The 14569-nt window shown below is 39.8% G+C and overlaps 1 protein-coding gene across 1 annotated transcript; it reads left to right on the top strand.

Annotated features, from left to right (window-relative positions):
* The first annotated feature begins 8296 nt into the window (after positions 1–8296).
* On the top strand, positions 8297–14000 carry LOC149104002 (uncharacterized). The gene is made up of 5 exons (XM_089273358.1): positions 8297–8490; positions 10411–10685; positions 11034–11148; positions 12528–12778; positions 13371–14000. Exons 1-5 carry the CDS (start codon positions 8391–8393, stop codon positions 13737–13739), a joined length of 1110 nt encoding a protein of 369 aa, XP_089129484.1. The 5' UTR covers positions 8297–8390; the 3' UTR covers positions 13740–14000.
* The last annotated feature ends 569 nt before the right edge of the window (positions 14001–14569 follow it).

The following is a 14569-nucleotide window of genomic DNA, read 5'->3' as shown; positions in this document are numbered from 1 at the left end:
ATTAATAAGCCACATTAGAGTGACGTTGTGCCTCTGTCTCAAAACGGGTCTTAGTGCAAAACCTTTGAAAAGAAAATGTGTTAGGATTTACATGAAAATGAACATGTAGACGGAACACTTTTTAATATGATCATGAATGGTTTCGCACGAAGACTCGTTTTGAAACCGAGGCAAAAGGCAACTCGGTAGTGGCCTTTTCCTTTGACTGCCAAGTTACAATTGGCTCGAGGGTTTGTCGAGCTTAAGCAGTCCTCGAAATTTGTTTATCCAATTATTTCCTAATTGGAGAGTATGTGGTCCTAAATATATCTAATAAAATGGGGTGGGCTATAGAGGAGGTCATGTAAGACGCACGAGATGACTCTAGATAAGGTATAACAGTAAGAAACGATAAAAAAAAGTCAAGTATGGCAAACTAATGCGTTGAAATACCTATTTCACAGTGCCTTCCAACATATCCTGCAGCGCATGCGCACTGATAATCACCATCTTCGTACTTGGCCACACATGTTGCACTATTTATACAAGGAGCACTGGAGCAGGGATTCTGTTTTTACCAAAAATATTTCATACTTGTTAAACTGGGAAAAGTCAGTTCTAAGAGACAAAGGTTAAATCTCTTAATCGGCATCACCTGGTCCGGTCATGATTATAATTAAGCTCTAGTTAGGGCAAGAAAGTTAAAAAACTAAAGAGACAGCCCTGATATGACCGGATTTAAGTAGATTAAATGAGTAATTCGTCTTGACTTCGTCTCGTAAAAATGCGAACAATGATTCGACCAAACTCACGTGCACAGACATGCCGCCGAAGTATTAGGTATCAGGTACTCGTTATTTGTTATTCCGCTGGTTTCAACCAGTTAAGAAGGAGCAATTTTGTAAAAGTTTACAGTTTTAGTGTATCAAAAAGGTGGAAGAAGCATTTTATTTGGATTTTATCGTTTTACGTTTGTCTTGTACTGGTTTGGTAATCAAAGATTGAGTAAATCTTAATTGAGGATACCTACTTCACCCGAGAGTGATATGCTAACATATATGTGTTTAAAAAACCTTTTTTCAAGACCCTGTTTGATAAAATCATAGCGTTTTTCCTCGGCATCAACCTAATGAGATAATTCCTTTACACAACCTCAGAGTTGAATATGACACTCGGTGTATTTTCCGAGCCTGATTCTGAGCAATAAAACATCGTGCACAAACTGCCGTGAGTAAAAAACAATGGCACTTCTGGCTTTCGAATTTTAAGGAAAATATTGATCCCTTTGGAATAAAAGCGAGAGCAATAATCAGTTTGCACTCACTGGAATACTGAAGTGATGGTAAAACGGACTGCTGGTGAATTTGTCCGAGTTGTTGAACTTGTCAGATGGTAGCAGTTCACACAACAGTTTCCCGTTGATATCAGAGAATGCAGCCAGGTTATAAGAAAAGCATGAGGTGATTCCTAAACAGGCAAACCCACACTCAGTGTCGTTTAGGACATGCTCTAAGCCAAGGCTGGTGATATTCAGGTACGAAAACTCTTCGGCCTTGAAGTTGATAAATGACACGCCTTTAGGAGTCCGGCTGAGACCTTTAAAACAAAACTAGAAAGTCAGTGACCCGTAAAACAAGAAAAACTCCACTTAATGCGTCTGGATGGGGTTTAAATGATGGCTAGCGGTCAAAATATTAAATGTCAAAAGGAAATTAAATTAGAAGACGTTCTCCTAGCGTTTAAGGTTTTCCTTGGCTTTGAAATGAAACGAAACGAAACGAAGCGAAACAGAAATAAATCCTCCACTAAAACATCCACGGAACGCGCGAGTACCATCCGTGGAGGACTAGGGTACCTTGCTAAAAATAACTTAAGGGGAATTACCTTGGGTATGAGGCTTATATGGTGGATTGACCCTCTTACCTTGATAATCTCTTGGTGTCTGCTGATAAATAACTCGAAATTAATTGATAGCTGAAATCTGAGACTCACCATATTTAACAACTGTATTATAGGCTCGAGATTTCTATTGCGTGATAGTTGACGAGGGCGCAGCTCGAGTCACCAAGCATGGCTTGATATAAACAATAGCCTCCATTTTGCGCGAAAATATGCTCGAATATTTGTCCACGGACATTACCTGTTTCGAGAAGCGAACAGTTTTCCGAAAGCGTAGCTCGAAGCATTGTGAGCTTTGAGGAACAGTTAATGTCCAAAGACAAATATCCGAGCACATTTTGGCTCAAAGTTGGTATTTGTTCGTTAGTCTGAATGTTTTAAGGTGATGGCTTTTTCTGGTCTTCCTGTTTTCCAAGATGATACGATACAGCGTTTTCTAGCGGTGTAAGGCATGGCAACCTTAACCGGACTGTAGTTAACAGGGTGAAATGGCGTACAGCTTAGGATCGAGCAGGAACAGAAATTGCGGTAATACTAAAGATTTTTCATGTTGCAAAAAATAATTACAGGAAAGAGGAAGAAAAACAAAAATTTACCAATAGCCCATAAAATGTACCTTGAGAAGTCTTTGAAAGGAAGGCTAAGATTATCACCGCTGAAATCAGACATTCGCTCAGTTGGCCAAGTCCCATTTTTGGTTGCTACTAATTTCGATGTTGAAAGACTTGACGTGTGACTGAAGCAATTCCTAGCTTGATTACTTTGTTAGATTTTCGTGTGAAATTCTAGAGTCTGTTTCAAAGCCTTTTGCACCTGTGATATTTGTTAAGGTGATTGTTTACTGTGGTATTACAGGGAGTCTGCAATGCTATTGGTTGGTGTCTGAGGCCTCCAGCAATGCTAATAAAATGACTGAATTTTTTTTTTTTAATTTTGCATTTGTAACGAAGTCGGAGAAGTCTTGCTACATTTTCTTTTGGGCTAGAGCTTTTGAAAGTTATATATATTCAAAAGAAGTAATAATCACCCAAATGCCAAAGATCGCGAGGAAATTATATATATTGCTTTAATCCAGCCTGAAAGGAAGTACCACCTTGGCTGATTACGTAATATTTTTAAAGGTGAAGTTCTGAAAATTAAGTTTTCTTACAAGCTATTGTTCTGCTGGAGTTTCGATCATCTATAATCTATATAAAGAGCGGGAAATTGATACAGTCAAATGCCAAAACCAATAGAGTCAAGGGTGTCCCACTTAATGCTTCCCGGAAGACGAACGTAACAGAAATACGCGTATCTTTTGTCAACACATTGAAAGAGAAACAAAATTGACAAGCTATCTATTATTGTGAGTCTAAACTTATCTGCAAGTATTTGTAATTAGGTTATCAATTAATTTTGAAAGACTGACTATATGTTGGTTTCACCGCCTAGGTATCACCCTAGGATAAATATTGACAATTTAGAAGAAAACTGAATTGTATTAAATATTTAGGAGTTTATATTTACAAGCATCCCAACTGGTAACCACAGTTGCAACATATAAATAGTAAAATAGCTAAAAATATTGGTATTCTCTAGAATCTGAGACATTATCTTGGCTTTCATATGCTGAAACATATATACTATGCTTTGATTTATCGTTATTTAAGTTATGGGAGGGTGGCAAAGGTGGGGTATCAATGAAGCATCACGCTGAATTTTTCTATTAAACTACATATCACAAAAAATTCTTTTCACCAATCACGCGTCACGTAAAAAGTAGATCGTCGATTTTACTTTTTCGACCCGGAAAGCGTCGTTAAAAGAAGAGCTATGCCGATTCAACCACAAAAATGCATCGGCAAATATGTGACCTCTCACGCGAAAACGTTCTTTACGGTATGCGTTCGAATAGCTGAACGCACGGCAAGTGAAACAGCCTGCGAAGAGGCTTCCAGCCTGGGCGGAAAAAAAATCCGGCGGGGGCGGAAAAAAAAATCCGGCGGGGGCGGAAAAAAAAATCCGGCGGGGGCGGAAAAAAAAAATCCGGCGAGCAAAGCGAACCGTTAAGCGCGAAAAAAAGAATTCCGCGAATTGCGCTCCCCCTCGTCACCATTCCGGGAGCCTGTCCGCAGGCTACAAGTGAACGGACAATTTGCATAGCGATAGTCAGTTTATTTGTTCTAAGATATCTTAAGACCACTTGGTTCTACATGAGATGATGAGATGACTTTAGAAACGATTTAGTGAAATGTAAAGTGTGAAGGTAAATGTGAGAGATTCATGAGATGTGGACAGTGTAGATATATGTTGGGAATTAACACGATGAAAGCTGTGTAGGTATATGTGGGGGATTAATGAGATGAAGGCTGTGTAAGTATATGTAGGGGATAAATGAGATGTAGGCTGTGTAGGTATATGTGGGGGATTAATGAAATGTAGAATGTGTAGGTATATGTAGAGGATTAATGAGATGTATGCTGTGTAGGTATATGTAGGGAATTAATGAGATGTAGGCTGTGTAGGTATATGTGGGGGATTAATGAGATGTAGGCTGTCTACGTATGTAATGAGATGTAGGCTTTGTAGGTATATATGTGGGGGATTAATGAGATGCAGGCTGTGTAGGTATATGTGTGGGATTAATGAGAAGTGGGCTGTCTAGGGGATTTATGAAATGCGGGGGTATTTTAAGGGATCTTGGGGGAATATTTAGGGGGTGGTAGAGGAAGAATACTTAATTATATGATATCCAGGAGGTATTGTTTTAAGAGAGATTAAGAGAGATGTGTACATTACAGTGGAGTTAAGTGACCGCCCAACCATCCGGGTGGTGTCGCACTTATAAAGCGAAAGAACAAGAGGCTTGGCTGTGAGCCAATGACAAAGCACTGACGTCATAGCCAAACTGGACAACGAGTTTCTGACACCGGCTGGATTTGATTATTCAAAATGGCGGACATACCTTAATTTAAGGTTATCATATGCTAATTTGTCAAACATTCTTTATACGCACGCTTATGTCTCCTTATGTTCTGTAACGGCTTTGTAATTTATGCTATACATACTGTTATATATTAAAATACGCGTTCACCTTGTGTACCTTGATTTACAGTAGTCAGATTAAGCCTTGATTGGTGACGTTCGTTTAAAGTTTTCTCTGCTATCTAATATTACATGTTGCAGCGAAAGGGTAGTTCAAATTCGTCGACAACGTCTACCGTCTACGAATAAGTACGAGCGAAAACAACTTCCGGTGCCTCGCCGCCTAAAGCATCACAATTTTCAACGTAATTTCACCAGATATCATTGTCTCCGCAACATTTAGATTTGAGGTCAATTAAGTAGCGAGATCCACGAGAACTGGAAGCTATGGAAAGAGAAATACGGTAATAATTACTTGGTTTGGGGCGGGAAAGCTCCGAGTATGAACTCGCAATGTTCAAGGACGTTATTGATGACGATGGCCTTTAAGTATTCAAAGCCTTAAGCTATACTGAAGAAGAAGAAGATGCAAACGATCGCCGTGTGGTAATGGGGAAGATGAGAAGGTATTGCAGCGGCCAAGTAAACGTACATGTAAACGAGATTGTTTCAGCAGGAGGGAAAAACTTCCTACCGAAACGCTCGACAACTTAATCGCTGAATTAAAAAGAACCTTGGCAAAGAACGGCAATTTATGTGATTTTTTACGGTTTTTACACAACACTGTCATCTGCGTTCGACTGGTCTTGGGATAAAAGCACAAAGCAGCCACTTAGAATTACAGACCCCGCGTTAAACAAGTGTATAGACCTTCCAGCATCCGAGATGCAAATATTGGGATCTTAACAATGACGACGGCGACGCCGAGGACAACGCCTTGTAAAATTGAATTTGTCCGGGATGCCTATGGCTTTTAAAACCTCCGTCAGGCTAAATATGTAATAACTGCGTTCAATTCTAAATGGAAATACGAAAAATTAGCAGTTCGACTCATCGTTCGCGTTCGCGGTCATTTTGCGTTGTTGTTTTGCAGAGGACGGCTATGAAATGTACAAAGGTTTACTGAACACACTTGTGCAGCCTTTGTTTTGCTCATTAAACCTTCTGTTTGGTGGTGCTCATTGACGTCATGGTTTGCTCCAGACTCCGTCCACACTACGCCGGAGGAATTGTAAAACGCATACAGCTTTATTTCCACGGTTTGGCCAACGGTCCAGAGTAATCCGTCACGAAAACGGAGCTTTTCGAAAACGCTCTTCAAACCGGAGGAATTTGAAAACGCCGGCTTTGAGTTTTCGTGTGGACGGAAACATATAAAACGGGCCTTTTCGATAGGATCAGGAAAACCACGTGATTTCCCTAGCCGAGATTTCCTGAAAAAAAAAAAAAAGAAAAAAAAAAACCGACCGATGATTAATGCGTTTTTAAATTCCTCCGGTGTAGTGTGGACGACTGGGCTTAAGCTTCCTAGGCTCCTAATGAAGTCAATTATCAGACGGCGCTCTTCAATGAGTCCAAAGAGGAAAAAGTCGAAGGAGGTCCCGCGCAAAGGAGAAATGCACAACAAATAAACACCGTAAACAAAATAAATATTTAGAAGTGGAACTCTTTACAGACCTCGATCAAGTTTTATATTCTTTATATGTTACTAGCATTATCATGAAGGCTGACCCGGTGGCTAAATAAAGTTTTACTTTATTGTGTTGCATTTATCCGAGGGAATCTGGAACACATTTAAGAAAACTCTTGTTATTCATTAGTAACAGGCCACCTGTGTGGGATTCACCTACCCAAAAGGAAATTGATGACATCCAGATCTTGGGTATACAATTTATTATCGAATACCAGGGTATGTGATTCGCATACCTAAAAGGAAATCCGTGACATCCAGATCTAAGGTGCACAACGACAAGCCGCTCGTTTTGTTAAAAATTTGCATTATCGAATACCAGGGTATGTCACCGGTCTCTTGAATGAGCTAATAATGATAACGCATCTCATTAAATCGGTTCTGCAACCATTTCTCGTTAAATCAGTTCATGTGGAACCAAGCGGGCTATTCACCTGACACATACTACTTCCGCGACGGTCGCTACATGTAGCATGTGATATTCGGCAGATTTAGAACAATTAAGATTACAGAAAATGGACATCGGAGGATGTGCTTTAGTGACGGTTATAATGTATTTCTTCTGTAATCTTTGGAGATCAGGTTCTTTTCCCTTGTCTACTCTCAGAGAGTTCTCACGTATTTTATCGCCCTCCGCTATTTTGTATTCTAGCCGGTTTTCAATTCATTAAAAATGCCCCTGCAAACGAGAATTCATCATGAATTGCATCTTTGACTAGTCGACTCAAGTACTTGGACAAGAAGAATCAATTCAAGTGGTATGGGGATTTTAAAGATTTGATTTGCCTGGTCGAGACATTACTCGAGTTTACGGAAGATGGCGAAATCTCAGAAGGTCCAGCCCATAAAATGTTTTCATTCAAGGCTGGTGATATCATAGAGAAGTGGTATTCTTCAACTCATACCGTCCAAACCCAAGGGTCTGTTTACGCTACCTTGCGAGAAAAACTAGGCAACTTCATTGCATCGAAGGAAAACCTGCTTACTCTTCAACCGAGCTGTGACACTCAGCAATGTCCGCTCGCGGCCTCAAATGAGTCAACTGCAGTGAATTGTTCGCAGAACACCCAGACTTTGCCAAGCCCTCCCACATGTGAGGGTTGTTCTGTGGTTAACAGCAATCTACAAAACTCTTATTATTATTATTATTATTATTGTTATTATAATTTACAAAATTTATACTGATAACATGAAGGTGTTATTTGCAAAACAGAGCGAATGTATTTTGCTATTTTGTTATTGCGGTTGGGCGGAATTTACTTAGTGGGATGAATTATAAATGATCATCGAGACAAAAGCGGAAAATGACAGCACCAAAGCCAAATTTGTCGCAGTAGTCTTCAGTTACACTAATCGGACAAAAAATGTGGAAGAAGGATGAGTTACCCATGAAACATGTAAACTGTTTGAGATGCCCATAAGACTGTTCTCTATCGAAAAATCATGAGCCAGATTTATTTCCTGCAAGGTTTGTGATGAGTAAATGTTTGGTTACAACTCATTTTTGTTAAATTATTAACGACCTAATATATATTTGCAGTGAGGATAATCTGAATTTCCAATTTGAAGCGTTACCATACGCTCATGCATTAAAACAAAATGTATGACGATTGCTCTGATGGACAGCAACAGACATAATAGCAATTGCTAACATTTAGAAACGTTCGTTAATGCAATGTTTTTATATCAGGAAAAACATGTCATTTGGTTATACGATATATTTTTCAAAATAACCAATAGCGTTTCTAGCTTTTTTATCCTATGCACCTCAAGCAAACAAATAAACTTGGCAGATGTTCAGAGTTCTGAAATTTTAATTTAATTTCTAACGGGAACTCCAATATAGAGTATTAAAGAAAACACAAAAGCTTGCTAAGAGATAAGAGAAGATTTATTTGATACCGTTCAGCTTGGAAGAATGGAGAATGGAGCTTGGGCTTGGGAGCTTGGGCTCCCAGTGTTAAGCAGACGTATTGTTGCAATGATGGTATTAGCCTTTTCCTTAAAGCATTCTTCAGGTACGTAGGATTTTGCTATGTTATTATAACTGTCATTGTCTGTATTAACTTCTATTACAGAGGAACTCGCTGTTATAATTTGTTATTACTCCCAGAACTTTTCACAAATTTTGTAACAGTAGATGTTGTAAGTGTACGGTAACTCAGGGAATGCTAGAAATTAGGGTATGATATATAAGAGCAGTTATTGGGTTCCGGGTAGAAAAAACTCTTCCATGAAAATTAAACCTTACAATTGTGGTTGCTTATATTTTTAATTCATACGCTCTATATATTATTAACTTTTCATATAAAAGTTGGCAAACGTCACAAGAAAGCGAGCGAACATACAACTCGTCTGCCGGGAGATAATCAAACTGGTACTCTAGTTTTTGTTACAGAATTTGCTATTGCAATAGTGGACTTCAAACACTTCTAAATCAAAGGTGTCTTAAAGCAAGAGACTAACGCTTTCCTCATAAGGAAAGAATGATTATAGTAAATTAATTAACCCTGGAAAGTGCTAGCTTATTTGGTTGGCATATCTCAGTTGCTTAATGAGGAACTGTTGAAAACATTGATTACTGAATTAAAGTTAGTCATATGCGCTCCGCTCTAAAAGGATATTTAACAAGTATTTCACGATACTCGCGCGATATGAGATATTAAATAACAAGCGAAGCGCGTAGCGTCGAGTTTATTATAATCTTCTCATGTCCAAAAGAGCCAATGGAATAACTGTTTTCTTAATTCTTCAATCGACTGGAAAATGTGGACTTAAGAAGAAGAGAGAAGAGAAGAAGGCGTGAAAATTTCCCTCGCGTTGTTCACTTTTTGTGCTGAATGAAGCATGTCAGTAAAGCGAGCGAAATAGAGCTTTCTTCTGCAATATTCCTCGCACCATATCCTCTTAACTCGGCGATATTTTAAGAAATTGTGACAAACGAGAAGGGTTTACGAATAGATCCGAAATAATAGCCTTGATTAAATTTGTACGTCCTGTGCAAGTCGTTGAAACGGCGGAATCGAAAATTTCCTTGTTTACGCGTCTGTCATCATCAATAGCCAGCAGTTGTGTTGCTCAGAATCCATCAATTTAATTTCAGTTCACTGATGTTATTCAGTATTCTATGAAATATGAATGGATAAGGCCCAAATGTAAGCTAACAGACTTACTGAAATGCTAAACTTACTTACGAAATTTGATCTTCCCATAGATTTAGCTCCCTTTCTTCTTCATTCAGTCGCTTTTGTCGTACCTTTTCAAGCCTTTCGCATTAAACATTGCGTATAAAACTCTACGTTACCAAGTTAATTTTGAAATTCTGTTGCTTTTCTGTAGTTTTCGGAATTGCGTTACTTTTTATTTCTTATATTTATGCGGTAACATTGCGTATAAAACTCTACGTTACCAAGTTAATTTTGAAATTCTGTAGCTTTTCTGTAGTTTTCGGAATTGCGCTGCTTTTTATTTCTTGTATTTATGCGGTAAAAAGCTCCCCGAAGCAATTTTTGCTTTTTAAGCTTAGCGAAACTTGCTGCCACCAATTTTCCATGTAAGGTCAAACACAGTTGTGTAAGCGAGATTTGTCGAACCAATGAAAAAACAAGAATTACATATCCGAGGTTTAGAATTAAATTTACAATAATAGCATATAAAGTCTGTATAAGAGCTAAGGGGCCCATTAGGCCGGAGCAGTATCCCGGTTTACCATCGCAGGGTTACTCCCAGCATTAAGTTTGCCGGTAACCATTTATACACCTGGGTGGACAGAGGCACTGTGAGAGTAAAGTCTCTTGCCCAAAAACACAACACAATGTCTCCGGCCAGGGCTCGAACCCGGACCGCTCGATCCGAAGACGAGCACACTAACCATGAGGCCACCACGCCTCCAACGAGAGAAGTATTAGCCACTTAGAACACCTGAATTTTTTTCTTAGGTCTCAGCCGAGGCTCTCCACCAGGTGTGGCGTTTGTTAACTACAAGCTTCACATGTTCAGTTTCTTGAACATTACCAGTCTTGGTTCTGACCTCGTCGACGACAGCATCGACTGCGGGTTTACCTGTTTAGAAATTCCGTCGTGTTTTTCATATAACGTGGTTGCATTCTCCGATATCAACGGAAAATTTTTGTGTGAACTGCTCCCATCTGACAAGTTCAACAACTCGGACAATTTTACCGGCAGTCCGTTTTACCATCACTTCAGTATTTCGGTAAGCGAAGAATTGATTCTGTTTTTATATTAAACAACATGCATTCAGAGAAACGCGAACGGTCTAAATAAGTTCGTAAACTTTCGCAGATCTGCGAAAAAGTTTCTTGCAATGGAAGATGTTCACAGGTTTAATGATTGAAAATTGTGATTATCCATAAGATGATAGTTTCTCTAAATTGGACACTTACAAACAGTTTTTACAAAACGTCTTCATGGATGACTGAAGTCATGTCAGTTGATATAAACTGGCGTAAACTGGATTTACTCAACTGGCGTAAATCTAATCTAAAAACAGACTATTAGCGCTTACATGTCAACACCATGTTTTTTTTCCCCCTGAAAACAGAGTCCTTGTTCCGGTAATCCTTGTATGAACAATGCAACTTGTGTGGCCAAGTACGAAGATGGCGATTATCAGTGCGCATGCGCTCCAAGATATTTTGGAAAACACTGCGAAACGGGTATTTTAACACGTAACACATTGACGTGTTATATTTAATATTATTTCATGTTATATCATATCACCTCACTTCATCCCAGCTCACCCTCGGTATGCGTCATCGTCATTTTGTAGATCGAAAACTTGTTCATTAATTTCGCTTGCTATTATATTACAAGGCAAGACTCCTTAATTTTCGAGGTCTGCTCCGCAAACTATCGTGCCTGTAACAGATACGGTGACCAGTCAAATCTGACTAAGAAGGAGCGACACTTAGTAAACAGTCTTTTCATCATTGGGCAGCAGCGATAAGGCAGTGGTGAGAGCCCTCGCCACCTATCAGGGTGACCTTAGTTCAATTTCCAGCTCAATGTCATATCATAGTAAATGGTTTGAACCCAGGAGTATCAGTAGTTCGTATAGAGTGATCGTCCGGGTGAGTGTAGTTCTGAAAAGAACTGTTGTTGGTGACTGACGTTTCGACAACCTGAGCGGAAGTCATCTTCAGAGTCAAGTGAATAGTGTTTGTCAGTCGGTGATGTTATAAGTCTGGTCCGTTGAACGTGATTGGTCAGTATAGCCATGATGGTATTGGCTGAAAGACTCGTGTAAAGTTTGTCATCAGTCATTGGTGGGTTTCGATCCGTCTATTGTAGTCAAATAGGTCGGGTTTTGGTCCGTGTATTGTTAAGTCGGTCTGTTAGAAGTCCGTTTGTCGGTTTCGTTTCCGTCATGGATAAGTCGTTTGTAAGGCGCCGGTAGTTGTTGACATCTGTTAAGAGGCGTTTGTTCTAGGTTAGTGTACCAGCCTTCCAGAGTCAGTCGTTGAAAATAGTTTGTACTGTAAGTTAAGCACTCAGCAGATTCCCAGTCAATGTTGTGGTTTGTTAGTTGATGATGTACAACAATGTGACTGTTGGCGTCACCATTTCTCGTGGCTCGTTTGTGTTCAGTCAGTCTCGTGTTAAGGTTTCTGCCAGTCTCACCAATGTAGGAAGCCTGGCAGTCGGAGCATTTGATCTTGTAAACTGCTCCCTGTCTGTTGTTAGGTTCGTCTCTGTCTTTCACGTTGGTCAGTAAGTGTGTGTCGTAACGTAGCTGTAGGTTACACGGACGATCACTCTATACGAACTATCAATATCATATGTTCGTTGAGTTTATTGTTGGTTCTCGCTTGCCCCGTGGGTTTCTCTCCCGATATTCCGGTTTACCTCCCCCCTGAAAAACTAGCATTTCCAAATTCCGATAGAGCTGGATAAAGGGCCCGTATGTAGCCCAGCTAAGGCAGATGTGGCTTCCTCTCTGCATGTGTTGTAACTTAATTTTTAATGAAGGATAGGGCTCTCACAACTCTTCCTTGATGATCTCGTTGCAGTCGTGTTATATTTGTTTTGTGACCAGGTGTCGGAGTTACCTGTGAGGAGATCAAGAACCGGGGGAAATCCGAGGGAGATGGCATGTACTGGTTGGATCCGGATGGAGGAAGCCATTCAAATGCATTTCTGGCCTACTGTGACATGACGTCATACAATGGAGGATGGACCATGTGTTACACTACTGATGAATATGTCAAACCCAAGACTGAAGTCACACACAGCGCTCGGTTTCCTTATGGAAGTGACGGCTACAGGACCAACTGTAACAACATCCCGGTAAGTTAATATATTTCTTTCAGTAACAACATATTATTTACTATCAGTACATTTTATCTTGGCAAGTTTAAAGCGATAAAACCGAACGACCTAAAATGGTTATGCACTACTCTTCTCCTTGCCATAATGTACCAACCACGAAAGAGAGCGTTTCATCGCATTTCAAAACACGGAGAAGCGAGTCGAAATATTTTTGATAAACTTGCAGGTGTTTGGAAATGTGATGAGACTCTTTCTCCAGTTTTTGACATATCTTCTCAGTTGAAACCAAACCTGAAGAGAAAAAGAAGAAATAAAATTGCAAAAATTACACTTCTTTGTCTTAAAATTCTTAGCCTGAGACAGGGATGCGAAATCACTTCTGAAACACATTTCTATGCAAAGACTCACTCAGCGGATGAACAACAAAATGGTCAAAATTTGATAAGAAATCTATGTATGTTCCTTTCGTACCGCCAACTGGAACTTATTTCACTGCTTAGAAAGTAAATTTGGAAACTGTTGGTTTTACAAGCTCAAAATCTCTCTCTCGGACGTGTAAACAAGTTTAAAAACAATAAGGAACAACTTGTTTTTGTTGGTATTGTTTCAGTTTACAGAAATTATTTTTGTTGATCATCAAACTGGAAACAAGACCTACTTCAAGCGATTAGTCAACCAGTCCATAACGGCCGCTGATAACTATGGGAAAAATGCTGGCACCTATGGAAAGTGGAACAGCGTGGGAGCAAATAACGCTTACGATTACCAGCTGTTGATCTGCCATACCTCGTTCTACGCTGGATTTTTCGTTTCAGGTCACACGCAGAATTGTTACAAGGACTGCAATTCCTGGTGCGGTGATGGAAACTCGCCTTACTTCCGTACGGCGTCAACTAGTGCAGGTTACCTGGGCGTGGCTTTCAACACGAATGGTCATCGCCCCCTTAGCAACAGACTCATTAGCGTTGGTCTGCGATAAGTCCCGTTAACACCCCAGACAAAGCTGATGAACTTTGTTTGGCGCTAGCAAAAATCATGACAAATCTTTTAACCGCCAAATTTTCCTTTTGGTAGGCGCTTCGGCCATAGTTAGCGCTTCAGCGAAAAAAAAATATGAAAAAGGATTGATTCTAAGCAAAGTTATATACGAAAAACTTTTCTTTGCATTATTACCTCTAATTGATAGCTGTCAACAAGTTGTCATGAGGAATAAATTTGCATTAAAAACTTGCTTCACAGATTGCCGCGTACGTACGATTGTCAAACGTTTGTGTTTGGTAGTCGATGAGCTGTTCTGAGTGTTCTCAGTTTGTAGATTGCTGATATGTCGTGGAAGAAGGGCAAAAGTTCATGTCCATTTGCAAGTGCCAAGGAATTACCACGGAGGAAAAAGTCAGAGGGAAAAGGTTTCAAAAACATTCCATCAGAATAGGGCTGATGCGTTGGCTGCTAGCGACAAAGGTTCCTGCTTCAAGCAGGAAAAGTTGCTTGCCCTGGATGAGGAGGATGTTTGATATTCTCTAAGCATCGCTTCTTTGGCTGCGCTTTCTCCGTTCGAAGCGGTAACAGTAACATTTCAACTCAATCGGTATCTCGTGGGTTTCCTTCACGTTGTTTACGAGTGCGCTCTTTCGTTGTCTGCAGCATCTCAAACTAAGCTAAGGCGTATTAAAAATCGAAAGAAAGAAACAAGCGAAAATTATATTCTCACCAACCTGGGCACACGAGCGATGGAATTCAGATCTTGCAAAGGATATTTCCCGCCCAAGGCAGCAATTGAGACTTCTTTGTATTATTGATACGAGCTAT

Source organism: Orbicella faveolata, unplaced genomic scaffold, assembly GCF_042242905.1.
Source record: "Orbicella faveolata isolate gen_17 unplaced genomic scaffold, um_ofav_v1 contig_35, whole genome shotgun sequence".
Classification (NCBI taxonomy): Eukaryota; Metazoa; Cnidaria; class Anthozoa; order Scleractinia; family Merulinidae; genus Orbicella; species Orbicella faveolata.
This window is presented reverse-complemented; position numbering and strand designations above follow the sequence as displayed.

Bases quoted from the DNA above. Each gene is read 5' to 3' on its own strand.
- LOC149104002 (XM_089273358.1), top strand. From the start codon at position 8,391: ATGGAGAATGGAGCTTGGGCTTGGGAGCTTGGGCTCCCAGTGTTAAGC. The intron at 8,491-10,410 runs GTACGTAGGATT...TTTTTTTCTTAG, and splicing joins TTCCTTAAAGCATTCTTCAG to GTCTCAGCCGAGGCTCTCCA. The intron at 10,686-11,033 runs GTAAGCGAAGAA...CCCTGAAAACAG, and splicing joins ACCATCACTTCAGTATTTCG to AGTCCTTGTTCCGGTAATCC.